This window comes from Anser cygnoides, chromosome 2 (genome assembly GCF_040182565.1).
Source record: "Anser cygnoides isolate HZ-2024a breed goose chromosome 2, Taihu_goose_T2T_genome, whole genome shotgun sequence".
Lineage (NCBI taxonomy): Eukaryota > Metazoa > Chordata > Aves > Anseriformes > Anatidae > Anser > Anser cygnoides.
In genome coordinates this window covers 50,188,013-50,206,008 of record NC_089874.1, presented here as the reverse complement: position 1 = coordinate 50,206,008, position 17,996 = coordinate 50,188,013, and the positions used below count along the sequence as shown (strand labels likewise).

General features: G+C 43.0%; 2 protein-coding genes across 4 annotated transcripts in view; one reads left to right on the top strand and one right to left on the bottom strand.

Moving 5' to 3' along the window:
* The window catches only part of LOC136786324 (nuclear pore complex protein Nup153-like), a 378,386-nt gene that overhangs the window by 172,717 nt on the left and 187,673 nt on the right, over positions 1-17,996 (bottom strand). The gene's annotated exons all lie outside the window — the stretch shown is intronic.
* On the top strand, positions 437-11,195 carry LOC136789877 (nuclear pore complex protein Nup153-like). The gene is made up of 8 exons (XM_066991161.1): positions 437-645; positions 2,759-3,007; positions 4,081-4,220; positions 4,303-4,425; positions 6,603-6,713; positions 6,989-7,042; positions 9,298-9,456; positions 10,728-11,195. The coding sequence occupies exons 1-8, from the start codon at positions 450-452 to the stop codon at positions 10,800-10,802; spliced, it is 1,107 nt and encodes a 368-aa protein (XP_066847262.1). The 5' UTR covers positions 437-449; the 3' UTR covers positions 10,803-11,195.

The window sequence follows — 17,996 nt, the reverse complement described above, 5'->3', positions numbered from 1 at the left end:
ACTGATTTTAATGGGTAGTATGGTCCTGACTGTCGCAGTAGATAATTGCTGAACTTCTGGTTTAGTTGGTTTTCACGTGAGGGTGCGAAGAGTCCTGGAACAAGTCTGTAGGTCAGGAGCTGTTCAGGCGTAGAGTTTCCTGATAGCCTTGCAGATTGACGACCTGCTGGTGAATTTTGGCAGAGGTTTCAAAACTTTGAACCTTGCCAAGGTCACTTGGAAGTGCAGAAAGTGATAGGTAGTTGTAAATCAATCTTAGGTGAATTTTAGGTTTACCAGAAGTGTAGCGATCCTATGCCAGGGATCAACCTCGTTGTCGTCTTCTGAATATTTGCTGTATAATATCTGTCTTCAAGGTCCGTGGAAGGTGGTATCCCAGCATATGCTGTTGACTGTGTTTCTGTAATTAAACAACTGTTTTTTCTTTCAAGCAGGGAATAATTAGCAGAATGACAGAAACGGTGAAAAATATTGTACTGGCGTGGCTGCAGAAGTATTTCAATAAGCGTGAGGAGGAGTGTGTAGACAGAAATGAATCTGCAAACCAGGAGGAGACTCCGGTAAACTATCACCACGATTATGCAGATGAAGATACCATAATCGATGAGAGATTCACGCCTGAGCCAGCAAGAATTAGTAGACGAGGTATGTGAAAAATCATTTGGAATTCTGGCCATCTGTATTTATTCACAGATTTCTAGTTTTGAATCTGAATTTCAAAAGGAAATTGGAATGAGGGTTTTGACAGAATGAAAAACAAACAAAAAAGTCAAAACAACTGTTTGTGAAACCGTCTTAGCTTTAAACTGTATACACAGTTACGAAGCATACATCTTATGCTCTTGGAAGGCATCAGTTAACTTTAGGTACTCTATTAGCCAGGTGCTAAATGCTGAAAATAAGTCATTTGCAAGTGTGCTGGGTTGCATTTTCCATCTTTTAAAAGATATGGAATGAAAATCTGTCTAATTGCCTAAGGCAATTAAAAAAATTAATTTGTTTTGCAGTCTTCGAAACAAAAGACTAGATGCTAGAATGGCAGAGGAAAATTCCGTCTCGTGTCCCGACTTTGTTTGTTTTGTTTTGTTTTGTTTTGGGCTTTGATCAATTTAGTAAAGTTCCTTGTTAACTTGATGGTGAACTGGGGAACTTGTGCACGGATGTGGTTTATGAGATTATTATCCTTAAAATATTCAATAACTTTAAGGTCTACGCGGGGGGAGGGGGTGTCTTTGAAAAGGTATTTGGACCGTTGGCAACGAGGTTTGCAACTCCTTTACCTCATGAAAGATTAATTTGTCTTATATCCAGTGCCTCTCACTGTTCCTGTAGTCCTGTTGTATAAATTTGCATCTATTCTTATTTGAGTTTCTCTTAAATTAGCTGTTTTGGGGAAGTCAGCTTTAAATAAGTAAAGAAGTTTTGTCTGAGCGTGCGTAGGTAACCATAGATAATGTGGAAAGTCAGTTGCTTCTGTTGTTGGCAGAATCAAAAAATAAGGAGGAAATATCTTTGCCTCCAATCTCATCTAATTGTGAACAAGGAGATTGATGGCTTTGTGTGTAGCTGTAGCTTGGGAATGAGTTTGGAGAAAAGAATAGAGAAGGTCTTCATGACTGAGGAACACATGTTGGCTTTCCTATGTAACTGCGTGAAAGGAGCTTTCAGTAAGAACAGCTGCACTGCAAGCTTGCTAACTCCAGGAGCTCAGGAGCAGGCGGACACCCTCGAACCTTATGCAGCTTATGTTGCTGTCCGTGGGTGTTACTTACTATGCTTAAGAATAAGATATTTTTTTTTAATTATTACTACATTTTGAAACCAATGTGTCTCTTCATTTCTGAGGTATCATTGTGCTGGAGCCTATATTGGGTGGCCTTCCGCCTCAATAACTTTCTGTATCTCAAACGGTGCTGTCCTAAAAATCTGCTCATGGTTTGGAGAGCTAATTAGTGGTACTGCAGTGGTTATGAAGATTGAAGTAACTAGTTTAAGCTTCAGTTCAAGTATCAAGAGGATAGTGGCTCAAAGTCATTTGAATTGCCCAGATTCCTGGGAGAGACAGTAGGCTTTCATCAGGCAAAATACCCATGCATAGTTCCATTCATTTAGCAAGATAGACTTCAAGGCCACCTATTCCAGGCCACTGGCATTGTTTGCAGACCCTTTGCTTCAAGAGGGAAAAATGCTCATCTGGTTACTTGGGTCAACATCCTTGTCCCTTGGGTCAAAATCCCAATAGTTAATGGGTAGGAGATGATGTTTTGCCTCTAACGTGAGCTGATATGGAAGAACTTGGGAAAAAAGTACTGCAAACGTTCATTTTCATGTTGTGTATTCAGATTAATATAACCTTTGTTCCAATATTATGGAAGCTGCAGTGTTATCTGTAATTTACCGTGTAATCTCAAATTTTGTAAAGCTTATTGCAAGCTGTACATGGGAGAAGGAGTATATATGTTTGATTTAGTGAACGGCCAAGTCAGCGTTAGAGCATTTGAGCACGGGGTCAGAATGTGGTGTTGTAAAACCTCATAGTTAACTACTTCTGGATGCAACATTAATACTGTGTATCGCAAGCAGTGTTGTTGTTGTAGCCAGACAGATGCAACCGTATCTGGGTGAGGAAGAAGTTAAATTTGGCTTCTCTCTTTTTGCGCTTAGAACTTGGCAATAGCATGGCTGTCGATAGGAAACAGGTTTTGGCTTCTGTGAGCTTGTCTATAGCAAAGCTAATTATCTCCCTGTTCTTGTCTAGAACCATCCACAAGTAGATCAGCACTGAACTTCCCAGTTGCGTTAACAAGGCCCTCTCTTCGTTTGAGCCACCTGAATTATACCATGCTGGATTCTCCTGTCCCACCTTGTCAGCCCTCGACATCTTCTATATTTGGCATTGGCAGTCCTAGGCTGTCCTTCATAAAAGAAATAGAAGATTCTACCTCTGAAAAAGACGATGATAACATCTCAACAACCAGTGATTCCTCCTCTAGAGCATCTGCTGAAGGTGATTTTTGTGTTCTCTGTTTAATTGACTTTTTTTTTAATGTGAAGTACCTTGCGTTCTTTAATATTCCACATCACCTTAGTAAATAAAATAGGTGAATGTCAACTTTGGATGCGAGAATTAAATTGAATTTTTAGTGTTTTAGAAGTATATAATCCTATCACCTTTTTAATAGAAGCGTGCTTTGGAATACGTTTATGATACCCTGATGTTAGAAAGAGTCAGTGCTGAAATATACACATTCAGCTAGGTTATATGTAAATTTTGAACTGGGACGGTAGGAAATCAGGCTGACTTGCCGTAGCTTGACAACTAGGCTGATTGTCTAGAAGGAAGAGTGACTCAGACCTTTCTTGGTAGAAGGCTTCAGCTGTCAATACTTTCATGTCTTTTGCCAAATTCATTGAGGAAAGCACACCATTTTAAAATAAAAAATAAGCATCGTGTCGATGTAGGTTGGTACCTAGGTCTTCTCGCTGAAAGGGCGAACAGCAGGTTTGCAGCTTTTTCTAGTCCCCCATATAGACAGGGACTGACGTGTGCTCAGCAGGTTTTCCAGAGAACTTTTGTACAGCTGAGAGTAGAGTTGCTGGGCTTTAGCAATATAACCTGAGTGCACTAGAACTTTCTGGTGTGTCTTCGTAAAACATACATGGGCAGAAGATCGTTAACTCTTAGAGCAGCCTTTGGGGAATCTTCCAGGTTTAAAACCTGTGCAATTATGATCTGTGCTGGCCTCCAGCCTTCTACCAACATAGAAAAAAACTTTGTTTGTACAAATGCACTGATGTTTATGCGGTCCTCTTTTATCTTAGCATGAAGGAAAAAAAATCTGCATTGGAAGCACAATATTAACTTGGTAAGATTGCTGAAAACTACTTGCAGCTCTGTGAACAGTTTTCAAGTTTGTAGGTGATACTTGGTTTTCAGTCTGTACGTGAAGTTGATCTATTTAAAGAAGCTGAAGTCATGCTTATTTTTCTGTATTGAAGAACTTGAATTAGTGTGATCTTTATTGTTAAAGTTCTGTACGTACGAGAGGCATTTACATCTAGCATACGTCATTTTGGCAGATGTTGCAGTTTTAAAAAATACTTCATCGTCACTGCTCTGGCCCACAGAAGCTGAAAGAACTCATTCCCTCTCGCAGCATTCTGCAGCTAGCTCTAAGAAACCTGCATTCAGTTTATCTGCTTTTGGAGGACTGTGTCCTGTAAGTACTGCACAGTATTTCTTTTAATCAGTTTGAATGTGTACCTGTTTTTCTATCCACTTATCGTACTGTGTTTCCGTAGGCATGTGGAAGCATGTCTGTTTTTAAGGAAAAGCAGCTTGGGTTTTCTCCATTTTACCCCGGAAAGACGGCCTATGGTGGTGCAGCTGCAAGATCTAGGCAGCCAAAGACGGAACCTTATCGGGTATGAGAAAAGTAGTGTAGTGGGAAATAGTGATGGAAATAAAAAAAGCAGCACTGCCAAAGGAGCTTTGAGCAGGGAGCTGAATATGTGGTAACAGTTGCTCTTCTGCCCTCTTGGTCTACACAAATAGACGAGATTGATTTCTGTTTAAATTCTTTTATAACAGTTTTTACCACAGGTAATACTTGTCAGAAAGAACAAGAATGACAGTTTGGGCAAGTTGTTGGTAGTTGGGGTTTCCTCTATTGTTAGGTCTTTCAAAAAATTCCATTTAAGTGCCATTGTCTGCCTCTGACTACATTACGTTAAAATAACATGATGCAAAAAAACCAATGACAGCCTAACTTTGAAAACTTGTGTTTATGGTAGCAAAAGCTACAGTAGTCAAACCTGGCTAATATTTATCTGTGGATCTTCTTTTCCAAGCATGCCTACATTCATGCTATGGATATGTTGTATAAGCCTGCAGTCTTTGAAAATATCTAAAATCAACTTGGCTGATCCTTTGTTCTTCTGTTACACAGAGGCATGCAGGACTAAATGCAGTCTCAAGATAAGCAGTGACATGCTTTCTGTTTTGAAGGATTCATATAGTTCTTGAAGAGAGTTATTTGCCCCCAAGAGTTCTTGGAAATACCAAATAAAAACTGCTGACAACTCTGATTAGCTAGAGCTGAATCGAAACGGAAAGTCAAATCAGGTTTGGTAGGAATGTATTTAAATGAAAGTGACTTTTATCGATAAATCAAAAGGAATTTTAAGAAAATGAAAACGCGGGTTTGCTGGCTCTGTTCTGACAGTCCATTTGTGCAACGGAAAAAGGGCAGTACAAGTACCTCACTTACGGGAAACCTTGAAACCTTGTGGTGCAAAGCTGGGAACCCTCTTTGGTCGGCTATTTTTGTTTTTTACAATATTACTGCATTATGGTAAAAAGAGGAACCAAAATACTAGGCTTTTAAAGGAGAGAGTAGCTTGCTTCTTGCTGCTTGCTGTGAATGACAGCAAGGTACTAGAGAGTCCAGCGAAGGGCCACCAAGATGATCAAGAGACTGGGAGCACCTCTCCTCTGAGGAGAGGCAGGGACTGCTGGGCCCGTTTAGCATGGAGGAGAGGAGGTTCAGGGGGGATCTTATTGGTGTAAAAAAATACCTGAATGGATGGTGCAAAGAGCATAGAGAGCCATTGTGTTTTCAGCAGTGCCCAGTGCCAGGTCAAGAGGCAACAGGCACAAACTGAAACGTGAGGCTCTGAGCATCAGGAAACGCTTTTGCACTGTGCGGGTGATGGAGCCCTGGCACGGGTTGCCCGGAGAGGCTGTGGAGTCTCCCTCTTTGGAGGTCTTCAAGAGCTGACTTGACATGGTCCTGGGCAACCTGCTCGGGGTGGCCCTGCTTGAGCGGGGGGGTAGACCAGGCGATCTCTAGAGGTCACTTCCAACCTTAACCATTCTGTGGTTCTGTGAGTCTCACTTGTGTTTTTACATGCTGCGTGGTCTGCTTCCTGTCTTCACATCGTGTGATAAGCACAGTGTGGTTATATGAGGGATTTAACCTGGGAAGAAAAAAAGTCACACCAAAGGAAGTTTTTGACTGATATTTGAAGTTGGGTGGTGCAAATACACAGTTTACTTTTTCAGTGTAATGTTTAGATCTGTTACAGTTTAAATCAGATCTTTATCTTTTAAGACAAAGATTTGCAGCCAACTTTAATCTTGGGGGAAGGGAGGAAGCAAGAGAGAAGTAAAACTAGTTCCTGGTTATGATTGTATACACCGATTTTGAGATGGTACACTTAGACCATCGTGAAACTCTGAGGTCTGTGTTGTTACTGAAAATGCTTTCTGTACCACCACAAGCCTTTTCTTGAGTTCTGTTTCCCTGATTACTGCTTCGGAGGCCTTAGCAGTCCTAGCATCATCCGTCTTGACCTTTTACAAGTACGGAGTTCTTTTATTGCTCGTGCAACAAGCACGTGCAAGATGCACTGAGGCCCAAGGTAAACTTCATTAAACTCCGAATGTATTCTCTTCTTTATGGCTTGAACTCCCAGTGACTGCATTTTTCTCTGTCATCGGAATATATTGATTGTATCATCAGTGTAGCCTTGGGACATAAAATACATGCCTCCTTAGCTGAGAATTGACCATTGTAACACTTAAAATGCTAATTTTTCAGGCACAAAAGAGAGCGAAAGCTAGACAAGAAACTGTGCGGCCCCGCGCTACCTTAAGTACCGCTGCACGGTGCATCTTGGAGGCAGTGGAGAAGCTGTCAAGCCCTTTGTTGGTAAATAGCACTTCTTTTAATCTGTTTTTGCTTCATGTGTTTATAAAACTTAGTAAATGTGCCATCAAAGGATAAAGATAAAACTATTCTTCCTTACGTTGTGGCCGGTTTAATTTATTGTGCTATTTTTTCAACAGGATGCTAAAAGAATGGCATCTCTTTTGCCGCTGTGTTGTATAAGTTGACCATGAACCCCCACATTTTTGTTGCAGGGAACCCTCTGTCTCAGGAAAAAAAATTGCCCTCTAATATTTATGCTTTGTTTTTTCCCTTAGCCTCCGGACATAGATAAACCGGATATTACTGACTTCCAGTCCAAACGAAGAAAGGTAAGAACCAATAATGTCTTAAGCTGAGGTAGATAACTTTTTCAATGCTTTATCACTATTAGAAAAATTTTCTCAAACCTCAGTGACAACATAGACATCAAATCAAGTTAATATTGGCATGTATCCACAGTAGATGATGGGCTGTGAAGATTACTCAGGTTAAGAATTATGTTATCTTTGTAAGTTGAGAGCAACAACTCTAGAACACACCAAGTTGTTTTATCTTGTCCCCCAACTTGGGGTGAAGCTGCATATTAAAATTCCTGTTGAGGAAAGTTTTCTCTTGAAGAAATGATCACAAATAGAAAAATACTGATTGAGTGGTCATATAGACTTTGTACAGACTTCCGTGTTCATTCGGGCACAGAAAACTAGTTTTTGTGCTTTTTATCACCATTCAAAGTAAAGACGAGGAAAATCGTTAATTTCCGACGCTATAAATCTTACGCTCCTAAATTCCTATTTGGAGGTAGCACAGAACTGGTGATAATGCTGTGGTAAAGCATGACTTCCTTTCATTTTGTTTAAAAAATGAAAACTAGTCATCTTTTTTTGATGACTTTAGTTAGGGGTATCCTTGGGCTTATTAAATTGCAAAGCCCTTAAATGACCACTTGAAGATCAGGTGACTGAAGGAAATAACAAGATGTGCAAACTTTTCATCTTCTGTTCTAATGAGAAAAGGGACAGTGTCTCAAGAAGTTTCTGTGCTAATTCCTTGATTGGATGGATGTATAATTAAGTTTACAATCACTTCAGAGTTTACAAACATCTCAGATTTCCTGGACCATCTTTTCACCATCTGCCAAATTACAAGGGCATGGAGAAGTGAAGTATATCATAAATATTATCCAAATAACTAAAACCAAATCTGGTGTGAATTCTCAGTTATATTATAGCAATACACCTGTGATAAGGCATTAAGAAAGATCTGCCAGATTTGCAACAGAGAGCCTGAAATTGTCAGCCACTAAATGAATGTTGCACGCAGCTGTCAGTGGGTGAAAGGAGATAGATTGTCTATTCATAATACTAGAATTCATAATAGTGGCGGGAGAAGGGTAGCCCGGAATGAGAAGCAATTATTTGCTGAGGAGATGATCGTGTGTTTTCTCGCTAAAGTGAACATGCGGTTGACGGAACACTTGTGCACTCAGGCTAAACTTCTGCAGTGGGTAGCAGTGATGTGGTATTTTTCTTATTTCAAGGAACTGTACCAGGCAGAATAGCTCTTGGTGTATTGAATGCCTAACTGGGGGAATTAATATTTTTCTTTTTTACCTTTAAAACCAGCAATGAACCATCGTTCACTCGAAGTAGATTTGTGAACTTACATAAAACATGTTTTATTCAAGGTTTCAAACTGAATGTAGTATTTTTTAGAAAGATGTATTTTTATATACTTTAGAGAGAGTGTGAATTCTATTACTAAGAGTTGGGAGATACTGTGAAATTAAAGCTGCAGCGTAAACCATTTCCTGTTGGTATTGATTTGAACAATAGCATGCTTCCTAAGACTGTATTTTCTGATCCTTAAGACCGCAGGCGGAGCCATCGGTAAATCTTGTAGCCTTTAGGGTTTTTTTTCTGTCTGACAGTTCAGTTAAGTCAGTTTTGCAGAACACGCAGTGGTCTGTGTTAAAAATTAATTCTGGTCTGTGAAAATGCTTTGAAAAGAGAAGTCAACCCACTACTTGAAGTGCATCTAATGCACATGTAAAGCATTGGATCATATTTTAATGAATGAGATTATTGGAAGATTGACAAGTTGTTTTTTTTTTTGAATGTGTTCTATTGTTTGTGTAACTTTGAAGGGGGAAAATGTAGGGGATGTGAAGCCCGGAAGCCTGTATAATTAGTTGCTTAACACTTCGAATGTTAAATTAATGAATTAAGCTACTGAAAAAAAAAAATCACAGTGTGGGCAGAGGAAAAGATAGGAGCATATTCTAGGAACATGGGTTATTTTAATTATGGTAGCGTGAATTATTTTGTCTATGAAGCTAACTGCCAAATTTTGAAATGGAATTCAGTCAGACTTTGGCTACTTATATATAGCTTTATGGATTTCGTTACTGTTTTCTGGTGATTTCCCTCTACAAGTTGAACGGTTTTTAGAATTTTCAAATTGTATTCACTGAGTGCCAAGACCGATGGGGGGAGGTTTATAGTTCTGTAATTTGTTTTCATCAATAAATATTGGAATTAATTTGGGTGGACGTAAGGATAAATTGATTGCTGTTTCCCTTTCAAAGCTGGAATCCCAGAATGCATTCGAGCCTCCATCTGTCAAGAGACTTGTGACACCAACGGTAAACCATCAACCGATGCGTTATACGCGGTATTCTGAACCATCACCGACTTCAACTACTCAGTCCAGCAAAATTTGCCAGAGAGTAGACACAAAGTACCAAGTGAGTACATTTTTGAGTCCTTATGTGCCTGTTTTTTTTTTTTTTTCCAGTCTTGGAATGTTTCTCAAACCAATTGTTATCCTATCTTTGCAAAAAGTACTGATAGTATGTTTGAGGCGAGCTTTAAGGCAGTGAAAACCATTGTGAAATAGATTGAGCTTTTATGGATTTAATTCTGTTTTTGGAACACTCAGTGTCTTGTGGTTGTTTTCACGATGTCATGATGTGCTATTGAGTCATCCTGTTCTCAGTGAAAGAATATTAAAAGACAGAAATGTTTTCCTTCTATATTCTCATGTACACAAAGGTGTCACTGATGAAACATGCTCGTGTTCTGTGTAAACTATTCCAGGTGAGCTATGTGCTCCAAGTGAGAGTTCTGACAATGTGCTGAGTTATCGTTTTTGATTGCTTTGGAGTAGATGGAGTCTGATAAATTTTCCATAAAATTAAATGGGCATCTCTTTCTGCGAAAACATCTGTGTTTCCAGTATCGGTCTGAGTGTACAAATGACCACGTGTTAAGTGTATGGGCTTTTTAGGCTGGAAATCAAAGTGGACAGTAATACTGGTTGCTTATTGCTTTTAACTCTTTCAATCTCTGTATTGTTTAGCCAGCACAATCTCCATTTGGTAAAGTTCTAAAATGAATGTAGCAGCAACTGCTTAGTTTTTTGGGGGGGTAGAGTTTTTTCGTTTTTTTTTGCTTGTTTGTTGATAAATGATAGAAAACAGAAAAGTATGTCCCTTTTACGGGGTTGGTAAACACAAGTTTTGATGAAAACTCTCCCCCCCACACGCACAATTTTTGTCATTTTGTTTAAATTACTTTCTTTGTTAGAGGATTTGACAAATTTGATTTAGTGTTCTATCAGTTTGTCCTCAATGCTGAGTGAAGCAGTGATGCTTACTTAGTAAATCCATAGAATTAGTGATTTATACACCATTACTTGTTCACGCATACCAAAGAATGGTTTTGACAGCATAATTGCGTACGCTTCTTCTGTTCCTGTTCTTCTGATTTGCTTTGCTTAAAGCAAATTAAACAGTTGTTGTAAGTGGTCTTATCGTGGTCAATGTATTAGTTGTGACCTCCGGAGGTCCCTTCCAACCTGTACTGTAATATTGGCTTTCTTCTAAAAATAAGTAGATAAAATGCCATCTATCCTTGTAGTTGTAGGAAGAAGGAATGGATTGAGACTGCAGCACTTTGAATCTGTGATGCTTTCTGAAATGAGTTATGATTAAACTTAGCCTTTTCTGTCTTTCAGGAATCTTCAGTTATGACTGCAATCGGTGATGACCTAATTACTGACGGTAATAAGGGTTCTATCATTGTCACTTGAGTTTAGCCATACTTGTGCCTTTTAACAATACAAGCCAACCTCTACTGGATGAAGAACATCTTGAAAATTCAGCTGAGGTCAAACCTCTGTGGGGCTGATCTGCAATCAGTTGGGGTTTTAAAGCTGATACAGCATACACTGACCGCATCAAGTAAAACGGGACACTGTCAATGCTTCGCAGCAGGTTTCTTGTACTTGTGCCTTCATTCCCATTTGAAAATGGTCTAATACAGAATTTTGTTCTTTGTATTGATTCCGCTAAACAGATTTTATATTAGAAACTCAGTAATATGCAAAAGCTTTGTTCTCCACCCTGAGGTAAAAGCTTATGTTGCAGATTCCAAAAGGAGGATTCAGCTTGCACTTACAAATACGGTACAAAACATATTTGTGTCCTGGAAGGTTTGCAAAATTCCTCACGTGGAGGCATTTTGTGTTAGTGTTTAGAAACTATCCTATGTAACGTGTATTGCCGTAGAAGTGAATTAAGTGACTCTTGGGAAGGTTTCATGGCTGGTTATCCTTAAACGTTATCTTTACTATCTTAAACATTGTCTTTGTTATTATCTTGAAAGACAATTCTAGTCCCAGCCTTCTAATATACAAATTCCCAAAAGTTGGAGTTGTGAGGCTCAAAATTTTAGAGGACTAAATACCTCACTAAAATTAGTAGATCTAATAGCTTATTACACTTAGCTTAAAATACATTTTATTAGCCATTTCACGTGAAGTTTTTTTGTGCGCATGCCTCAGATTTGATACTTGGACTTACCAGGCTTTTATTTTCAGATCCACAGCTCTACTTGGATGTTGATGAAATGAACAGACAATTCACGGAGACGAGCGAAGAACTCTGCGATTCACTCATGAATTGTCACTGGCAACCTCTGGATACGGTCACTTCTGAAATCCCCTCTGCTATTTAAGTGTCTTCTAGAGCATGACCGTTAGGACCAAAGTGCTAAAACTACATTTCTTCTACATTATTCTAGCTCATAAGTTTTAAAGCACAATGATAGGTTGGGGTTTTTTTGCTATGCTTTTGACAGTTTCTGTAATCTTTTTGTTCATCACTCTCTTCTTGGAGCATCATGAAGTCATGTAAATATTCGAGAAATGTAAAGAGGTAAATGGGGTCTAAAGATAGACTTGCCTGTGTAAATAAAAAATTTGTTTCTGCAAACCTGCCAGCAAGGGATTTTACTTGTACCTGTGTGCAGCACGTTCTCTTCCGGCTTATGGAATTTAACAAGGTAGTAAGGGTATTTCATCTGTCTTTATTTTTATATGGGCATTAGGACACAAGCAAAATCTAGCTTTCCCTTGTTTTCCTGGTTCCTTAGGTAAGCGACAAGCCAAGCCTTTCATGTGCTTGCTTAGACTGGAAGTATGTATGGGAGACACTCACAGGCCTTGCTATGGAAACACCTGTGCCCACTTTTTCCTGCAGGCTGCTGGCTCTAACTGTACTACTGATATATGCTAGGTCAGCTAAAATTGGCTTATAAATAGGGTATGTTAAGCATATGGAAGTGTAGACTTCAACTGCCATAGCTACACACATCCCATGGAACGAGGATGATGTCTGCTGGCACTCTCTGCATCAGCATTCAGTTTTCTCTTGCCCTTCTTACTGTTAGACTTCTCAGCTGACGCTTTACAGCGAAGAAATTGCTACAACATAATCCGTGTTCTTAAACCTAAAAAAAAAAATCTTGGAGAAAACAACTTGCTGGTTTTCCCTCCTTGCTGGCAAGGAGAAAAATAGTCCACCAGGAACAACAAAAAAATCCTAGTAACAGCTCCTTAAGTTATACCCTCTGCTACCCTCTCTAATTGCTCTGGTCTTCCTTCATTCGTGGTAATGAAGTTTTTAAAGCTTTGGTAGAAGGACGACAGTACTCAAGTCAAAGGAGATGAGAGCAATGAGGAAAGCTTTGCTTTAAGCTAGAGCAGTCTTGCGAGTTGCTGCCTTTATGCTGTTCTTATCTTGAAGGGTACAGAGTCTTTTCCAGTCATAGGGACTCCATAACCCTATGAGTATGGAGAAATAGTTGCTAATTAACAGTGTATATAATAAGTAAGTGAGGCTGGAAACAAAAGAATATTCCTCCAAGAAAAAAAAGGAAGCAGAAATTACTGTACTTAATAGCTGGGGAAGCTGTTAAAGCTAGTTGACACAGTTCTGGTACTGCCCTGTGTGTTTTGGGGGCAACATAAACCATGATTGCTGTGATGGCAGGTAAGAATCCAATTCTTTTTTATGGCTTAGTGTAGTCAGTGAAAGCAGTGGTCCTAAGCTGCATGCTGTTCTTAAATGTAATGCAAATCCTCTTTTGTGACTCCTCAGTACTTCCAGGTTACTTGTAGCTGATCACCAGCAACTGCTTCTGTTAGCTATTAGCTGTTGGGTTTTTGCTAGGAATACTTTCAGTCCTGAATTGAAATGATGACATCCTGAAACAGAAGAGGCTCTTGGAGTATTGTAGGAAGCACATTCTTCCTGGTTCTAGTGCAGGTGTACACGTAGGAGGGGACAGAAGGCAAAGAACCTCACATAGGTGGAGGGGGTGAGGTGGCATCACAGTTAGAGCTGTTGCAGTTAACTCTTCCCAAAGCATGAAAGCAACGTGGCTGGGAACAGGGATTTGTTGGGTTGCTTCTTTGTGTGAGCCAGGGAGTCTTTTGAGGGGCAGATTAATAAGAATATGACACAAGGTAGAGGTGGAATAGATGAAGCAAAGAATCTGGGTGGGAAAAGGGTTGCTTGTACGTGTCTATGGAATTGTTTCAGGGGACTGAGCTGGGGCAAATTCAAGATAATAGATGCAGCCTCCTTGAATTTGGATGGCAGTGCTGAAGCTTCAAAACCTTACAAGGTTTGATGCCACTTCAATTGTAGTGCATAGCTGTGGTACTTGAGCTCAGAAGCGCAAACTGCACAGGATTTTTTTATCTATTTTCTTCAACGTGAGCAGCAAAACATCTTCCAGGAATGTGCCTGGGTGCTACGCTGCTTTGACACGGCTTGCTTTGCATCACCAAACACAGTAGTTAGGTTGCATCGAGTACTTTGTGGAAACATTCATTGTGTTGTCACCCAGAAATGGGATGCTACAGATATGTGTTGGCCCGGCAGTATCAGTGCTGTTTTTTGGCCTTTGAGAGGTTGGTCCATAACAGGTGACCTGTGTAATGAGGGGCCCACACAGATTGGTGACTTCATTAAGTCTGATACTGTGGTGGTGTGTGACCCAAGGCCCTGAACGTCAGAAAATCAGGCTGTGGCCACCTATTTTATGCAGACTTTGCCTATTAACAAGGTCTCTACACTGTACGTTAGAGACGTGCGCCTCCTTTTCTGGACTAGATAGCGAAAATACCAGTTTTATAGTTCAGTGAATGAGATTGGTTGGGCTGTTTGTTCTCCAGAGCTGAAAAATGTTGGGAGTGTATTCTCTTGGAGTCCACAGAAATGAAAATGATGAGAGGAAGAGAACGTTGGTTGCAGCCCGCGTGCTGCTGTTATAAAGTAGTTCTCTGATGTCTTTTTCCCACTGCTGAGACTTATCAGCCTATCGTCCTTTCCTGTTAGGAGCGCATACCTGGCTTGGGATGGTGTGCGCAGTGCAGATTCTTTACCGTAAGAGCGCAGTGAATGCCAGACTTCTTCCTGTACTTTCGTGTTAACCATGAGTCACAAATTCAGGAAGCAGTGATTGCATCGGAACTGCTAGAATGCTTTGCGGAGTCTTTTTACTGGGTAAACTTCACAGCTGCAGTTACAACTTCCAGCCTGTGTTAGCTGAACACATCGTACTGGTGCCCGCCATCAGTTTGACAAAGATGGGATTGCAGTAGGGACTTGCTTTCTTCCTTCTTTTTAATTAAACAAGTCTTTGAAGCAACTTTTCCAACACCGCCATACTTCACTTCTTCCAGTTATTTTCTGTTTTACTTAGCTGAAATGTTTTTTTTTCTTCCAAGCTTGAGGAAGTTTTCTACAAGAATGTCCCGTAATGATTTCATAAACTCTTTTCGTTGTACCTAGCTGCAATAGAGAGTGCTTTTATTCAAAAACCTGCTGGTTTTTTTTTCAAGAAGTAGTGGGGTTTTTCCTATCTCTTCACTGATGGGAAAGGCTGTAGGACAGTAGCTTGAGGGGCTACTAATGCTGTCATCAGTGAGCCGGGAAAAGGCAGGAGTCCGAAACGGGTAAAAAGTACTTAAAAGGATACCAAAAGAGTAAACGGTACTTAAGCCGTGGACGTTTCTTTTTGCAGGGATGCTCTGGACCAACCGCTTCTTTCTAGCGCTACCTCAAAGTAACTTGCAGATAGAACTCACAGGGAAGGTTGATCAAATGGTGATGATCGCTGTCATTCTGCTGGACACGCAGATACTTGCCTTTCGTTTTGGCTCATTTTTAATACCAATTAACTTCAGTGCCTCGCGTTAATAGACACCGTTTGACTGCATCGGCAAATGTTTCTGAGTCGTGAGTGTCATTAAAGGCCTGTCACCCTATGGAAATCCTTCTAAATAAGAAAAATGGCATTCAAATAAATAAATAAAGCAGCGTTTGAACTTATGAGCAAACCTAGCGTAGCTGCCTTTGACGCTGATCTGGAGGAGAAAAATCACGTTATCACACTACTATGGTTGCCTTAATAGGTTTGGTGTACGTGAGGGAGGGAAGCATTATGTGATGTTTGCCTAGCTATTACATGGCCAATGCAGGAGGGGTTTTAGTCAGTTCCCTGAGCACGGATTGTTGCAGAAGTCGGTGATTTCACTGCCCAATGTCTGTTATTAAGGGCACGATTCACGTCCCGTTATCGTTTTTATTATTTATTTCTGTGTTTATTTTCTGGGGCGGCGATCTGTCACGATGCCCATCGTTCCCCTGCCGTAAGGTAGAATTTAGCGTGACGACTGCTTCCCGGACCAACGGGGCCACGAATCCGGCCTAAAACACCGCTTGTGCGTTGGTTGTCGGCGTGGGGGCTGTTGGTTGTCGGTGCGGGGGTATCGGTTGTCGGTGCGGGGCTTTTCTGACGAGCACTGTGGGCTCGGGGCGCCGTCCCACGCCCGGCGCGGTGCTGCGGCACACCGGCGGTCGGCGCCACGGCGCGGGGAGGCTCTGGAGGTGACTCCTAGCCCCGTGCTTACGGTGGCCGGGCCGGGGTTCATTATGGCGGCCGGGTCCTGAGGGCGGGAGCGGGAGGGCGGCGGGACCGGGACGGGACCGGGGCGGGGCGAGGAACGGGAGCGGCAGCGGGAGGGGGGGGCGCGCGTTCCCGTGAGGGGAGGGGGCGCGCGAGGGAGGGAGGGGGAGGGTGTGAGAAACACTCCGTAGCCAAGAACTTGGGCTCAGGCGAGGAGCTCAGCGAAGCAGGAATTTATTCGCGATCGCAGTGGCGGGCGTCCCGTCCGTGCGAGGACTACCGCACACCAAATTTCCCTGGTGTATTGCCAAGCACTTCCCCGTGCAAGGGCTTACCATACACCGCATTTCCCGAGACTCTTCCTTTCTCTCCCTCATCTCACGCTTCGTCCGTCTCCGGCCGCGCCCCTCGCGGAGCTGCGGAACCGCGGATCAGGACTCCACACTCGCTCCGTACAAAAGTACGTCTCAATCACACGGCACACAGAGTCTCACCCGACCCCCAAGGCAATACTTCCTATTTCTTACCTTGGTCTGTGCACAGAGTTACCGGATCGATTCTCAAACCCGGAGTGCCTGCCTTCTTCCCTTCCCCACTCCTTCACGGATCCTGCCTCTTTCATCAGTCTCGGGCCCTCTGTCAGCTCTCCGCAGAACCGCCGCCGTCGATGCACAGGACCGCTGAAATCAGCGGGGCATGCCTTCCTGCTGCTGCGGCGGTGGGGCTCCCCAGTAGGCGACTGGCTCCCGGACGAGCCCCAAATTGTGAGAAACACTCCGTAGCCAAGAACTTGGGCTCAGGCGAGGAGCTCAGCGAAGCAGGAATTTATTCGCGATCGCAGTGGCGGGCGTCCCACGAGCAGGAGCGCCCCTGCTGGTTCCAAAACCCAGTTTATATACTTTTTGATGACGGGACCCTCCCCTGTTTCCCCACTCAGGGGGTGATCCAGGCTCACAATCTGTCTGATGCTTCCCAGACAATGCATGGCCTTCCGTTGCCGGCCTGTTAAATTTCGAATTTCTTTTGACTTTTTTACTGGTTGAAGCGGTGATGTTTCTTCACTTACCTGACTTGACTCAACACCGTGATTTTCCCCGAATTGTTCTACGGAGTCTGGTTGTCTGCGTTTTACAAGGTCGCCTGCTAAGCGTTCTTATCGCTGCAAGCACACCTCAATACCCCATTCCTTACCTTTAAACAACGTAACTCTGCAAAAACAACATTTTTATTCCCACGAGGGGCAGGGCAGGCCCCGCGGCGCGTGGCGGCGGGGGGCGGGGGGGCCCCGTGACGGCACCGAACGCGGGGGGGGGGCGGTATGGCCTCGGGCGGCGCGACCGGTAGCGGCGCGACCGGCAGCGGCATGGCCGGCGGTGGCAGGGCCGGTGGCGGCGGGGCGCCGGGCGGCAGCCCAGGAGCCCGATCAGGAGGAGGAGGAGCAGGAGGAGGAGGAGGAGGAGGAGGAGGAGGAGGAGGAGCGGCCGGCGGCAAGGTGAAGAGGCGGCGCCACCGTTTGGGCGCCGCGAAGCCCCCCTGTGCCAGGAGCAAGCGGGTGAGGAGCGGCCCCCCCACAGCGGGCCCTTCCCCCTCAGCCCACCAGTTACCCCCTTACTTACCCCCTTACCTTACCCGCCCCTTTATCCCCTTAGTTACCCCCTACCCACCTCCTTACCCCCTTAGTTACCCTCTCGACCGCTTAGTTACCCCCTTAGTTACCCCCTCAACGGCTTAGTTACCCCCTTAGTTACCCCCTCAACCGTTTAGTTACCCCCTCAGTTACCCCCTCAGCCCCTTACTAACCCCCTCAGTTATCCCCTCAGCCCCTTACTTACCCCCTTACCCCTCTACCCAGCCCATTACCCCCCTCCTCCCCCTCCCCTTCACCCCCAGCCCGCTGCCCTCAGGACCCCCAGTGCCACCCCCAGGGCTTTCCCCGCTCCCTGCACCCCTCCTCAGCCCATCATCAATTCTCTGAACGTTACCTGCCAGGCTTTGCTTCTCGTTTGTGCTGTAGGGTACAGCAGGT

Coding starts and splice junctions, on each gene's coding strand:
- LOC136789877 (XM_066991161.1), top strand. CDS start 450: ATGACAGAAACGGTGAAAAATATTGTACTGGCGTGGCTGCAGAAGTAT. Junction 4,426..6,602: donor CAAAGACGGAACCTTATCGG/GTATGAGAAAAG, acceptor CTAATTTTTCAG/GCACAAAAGAGAGCGAAAGC. Junction 7,043..9,297: donor TCCAGTCCAAACGAAGAAAG/GTAAGAACCAAT, acceptor TCCCTTTCAAAG/CTGGAATCCCAGAATGCATT.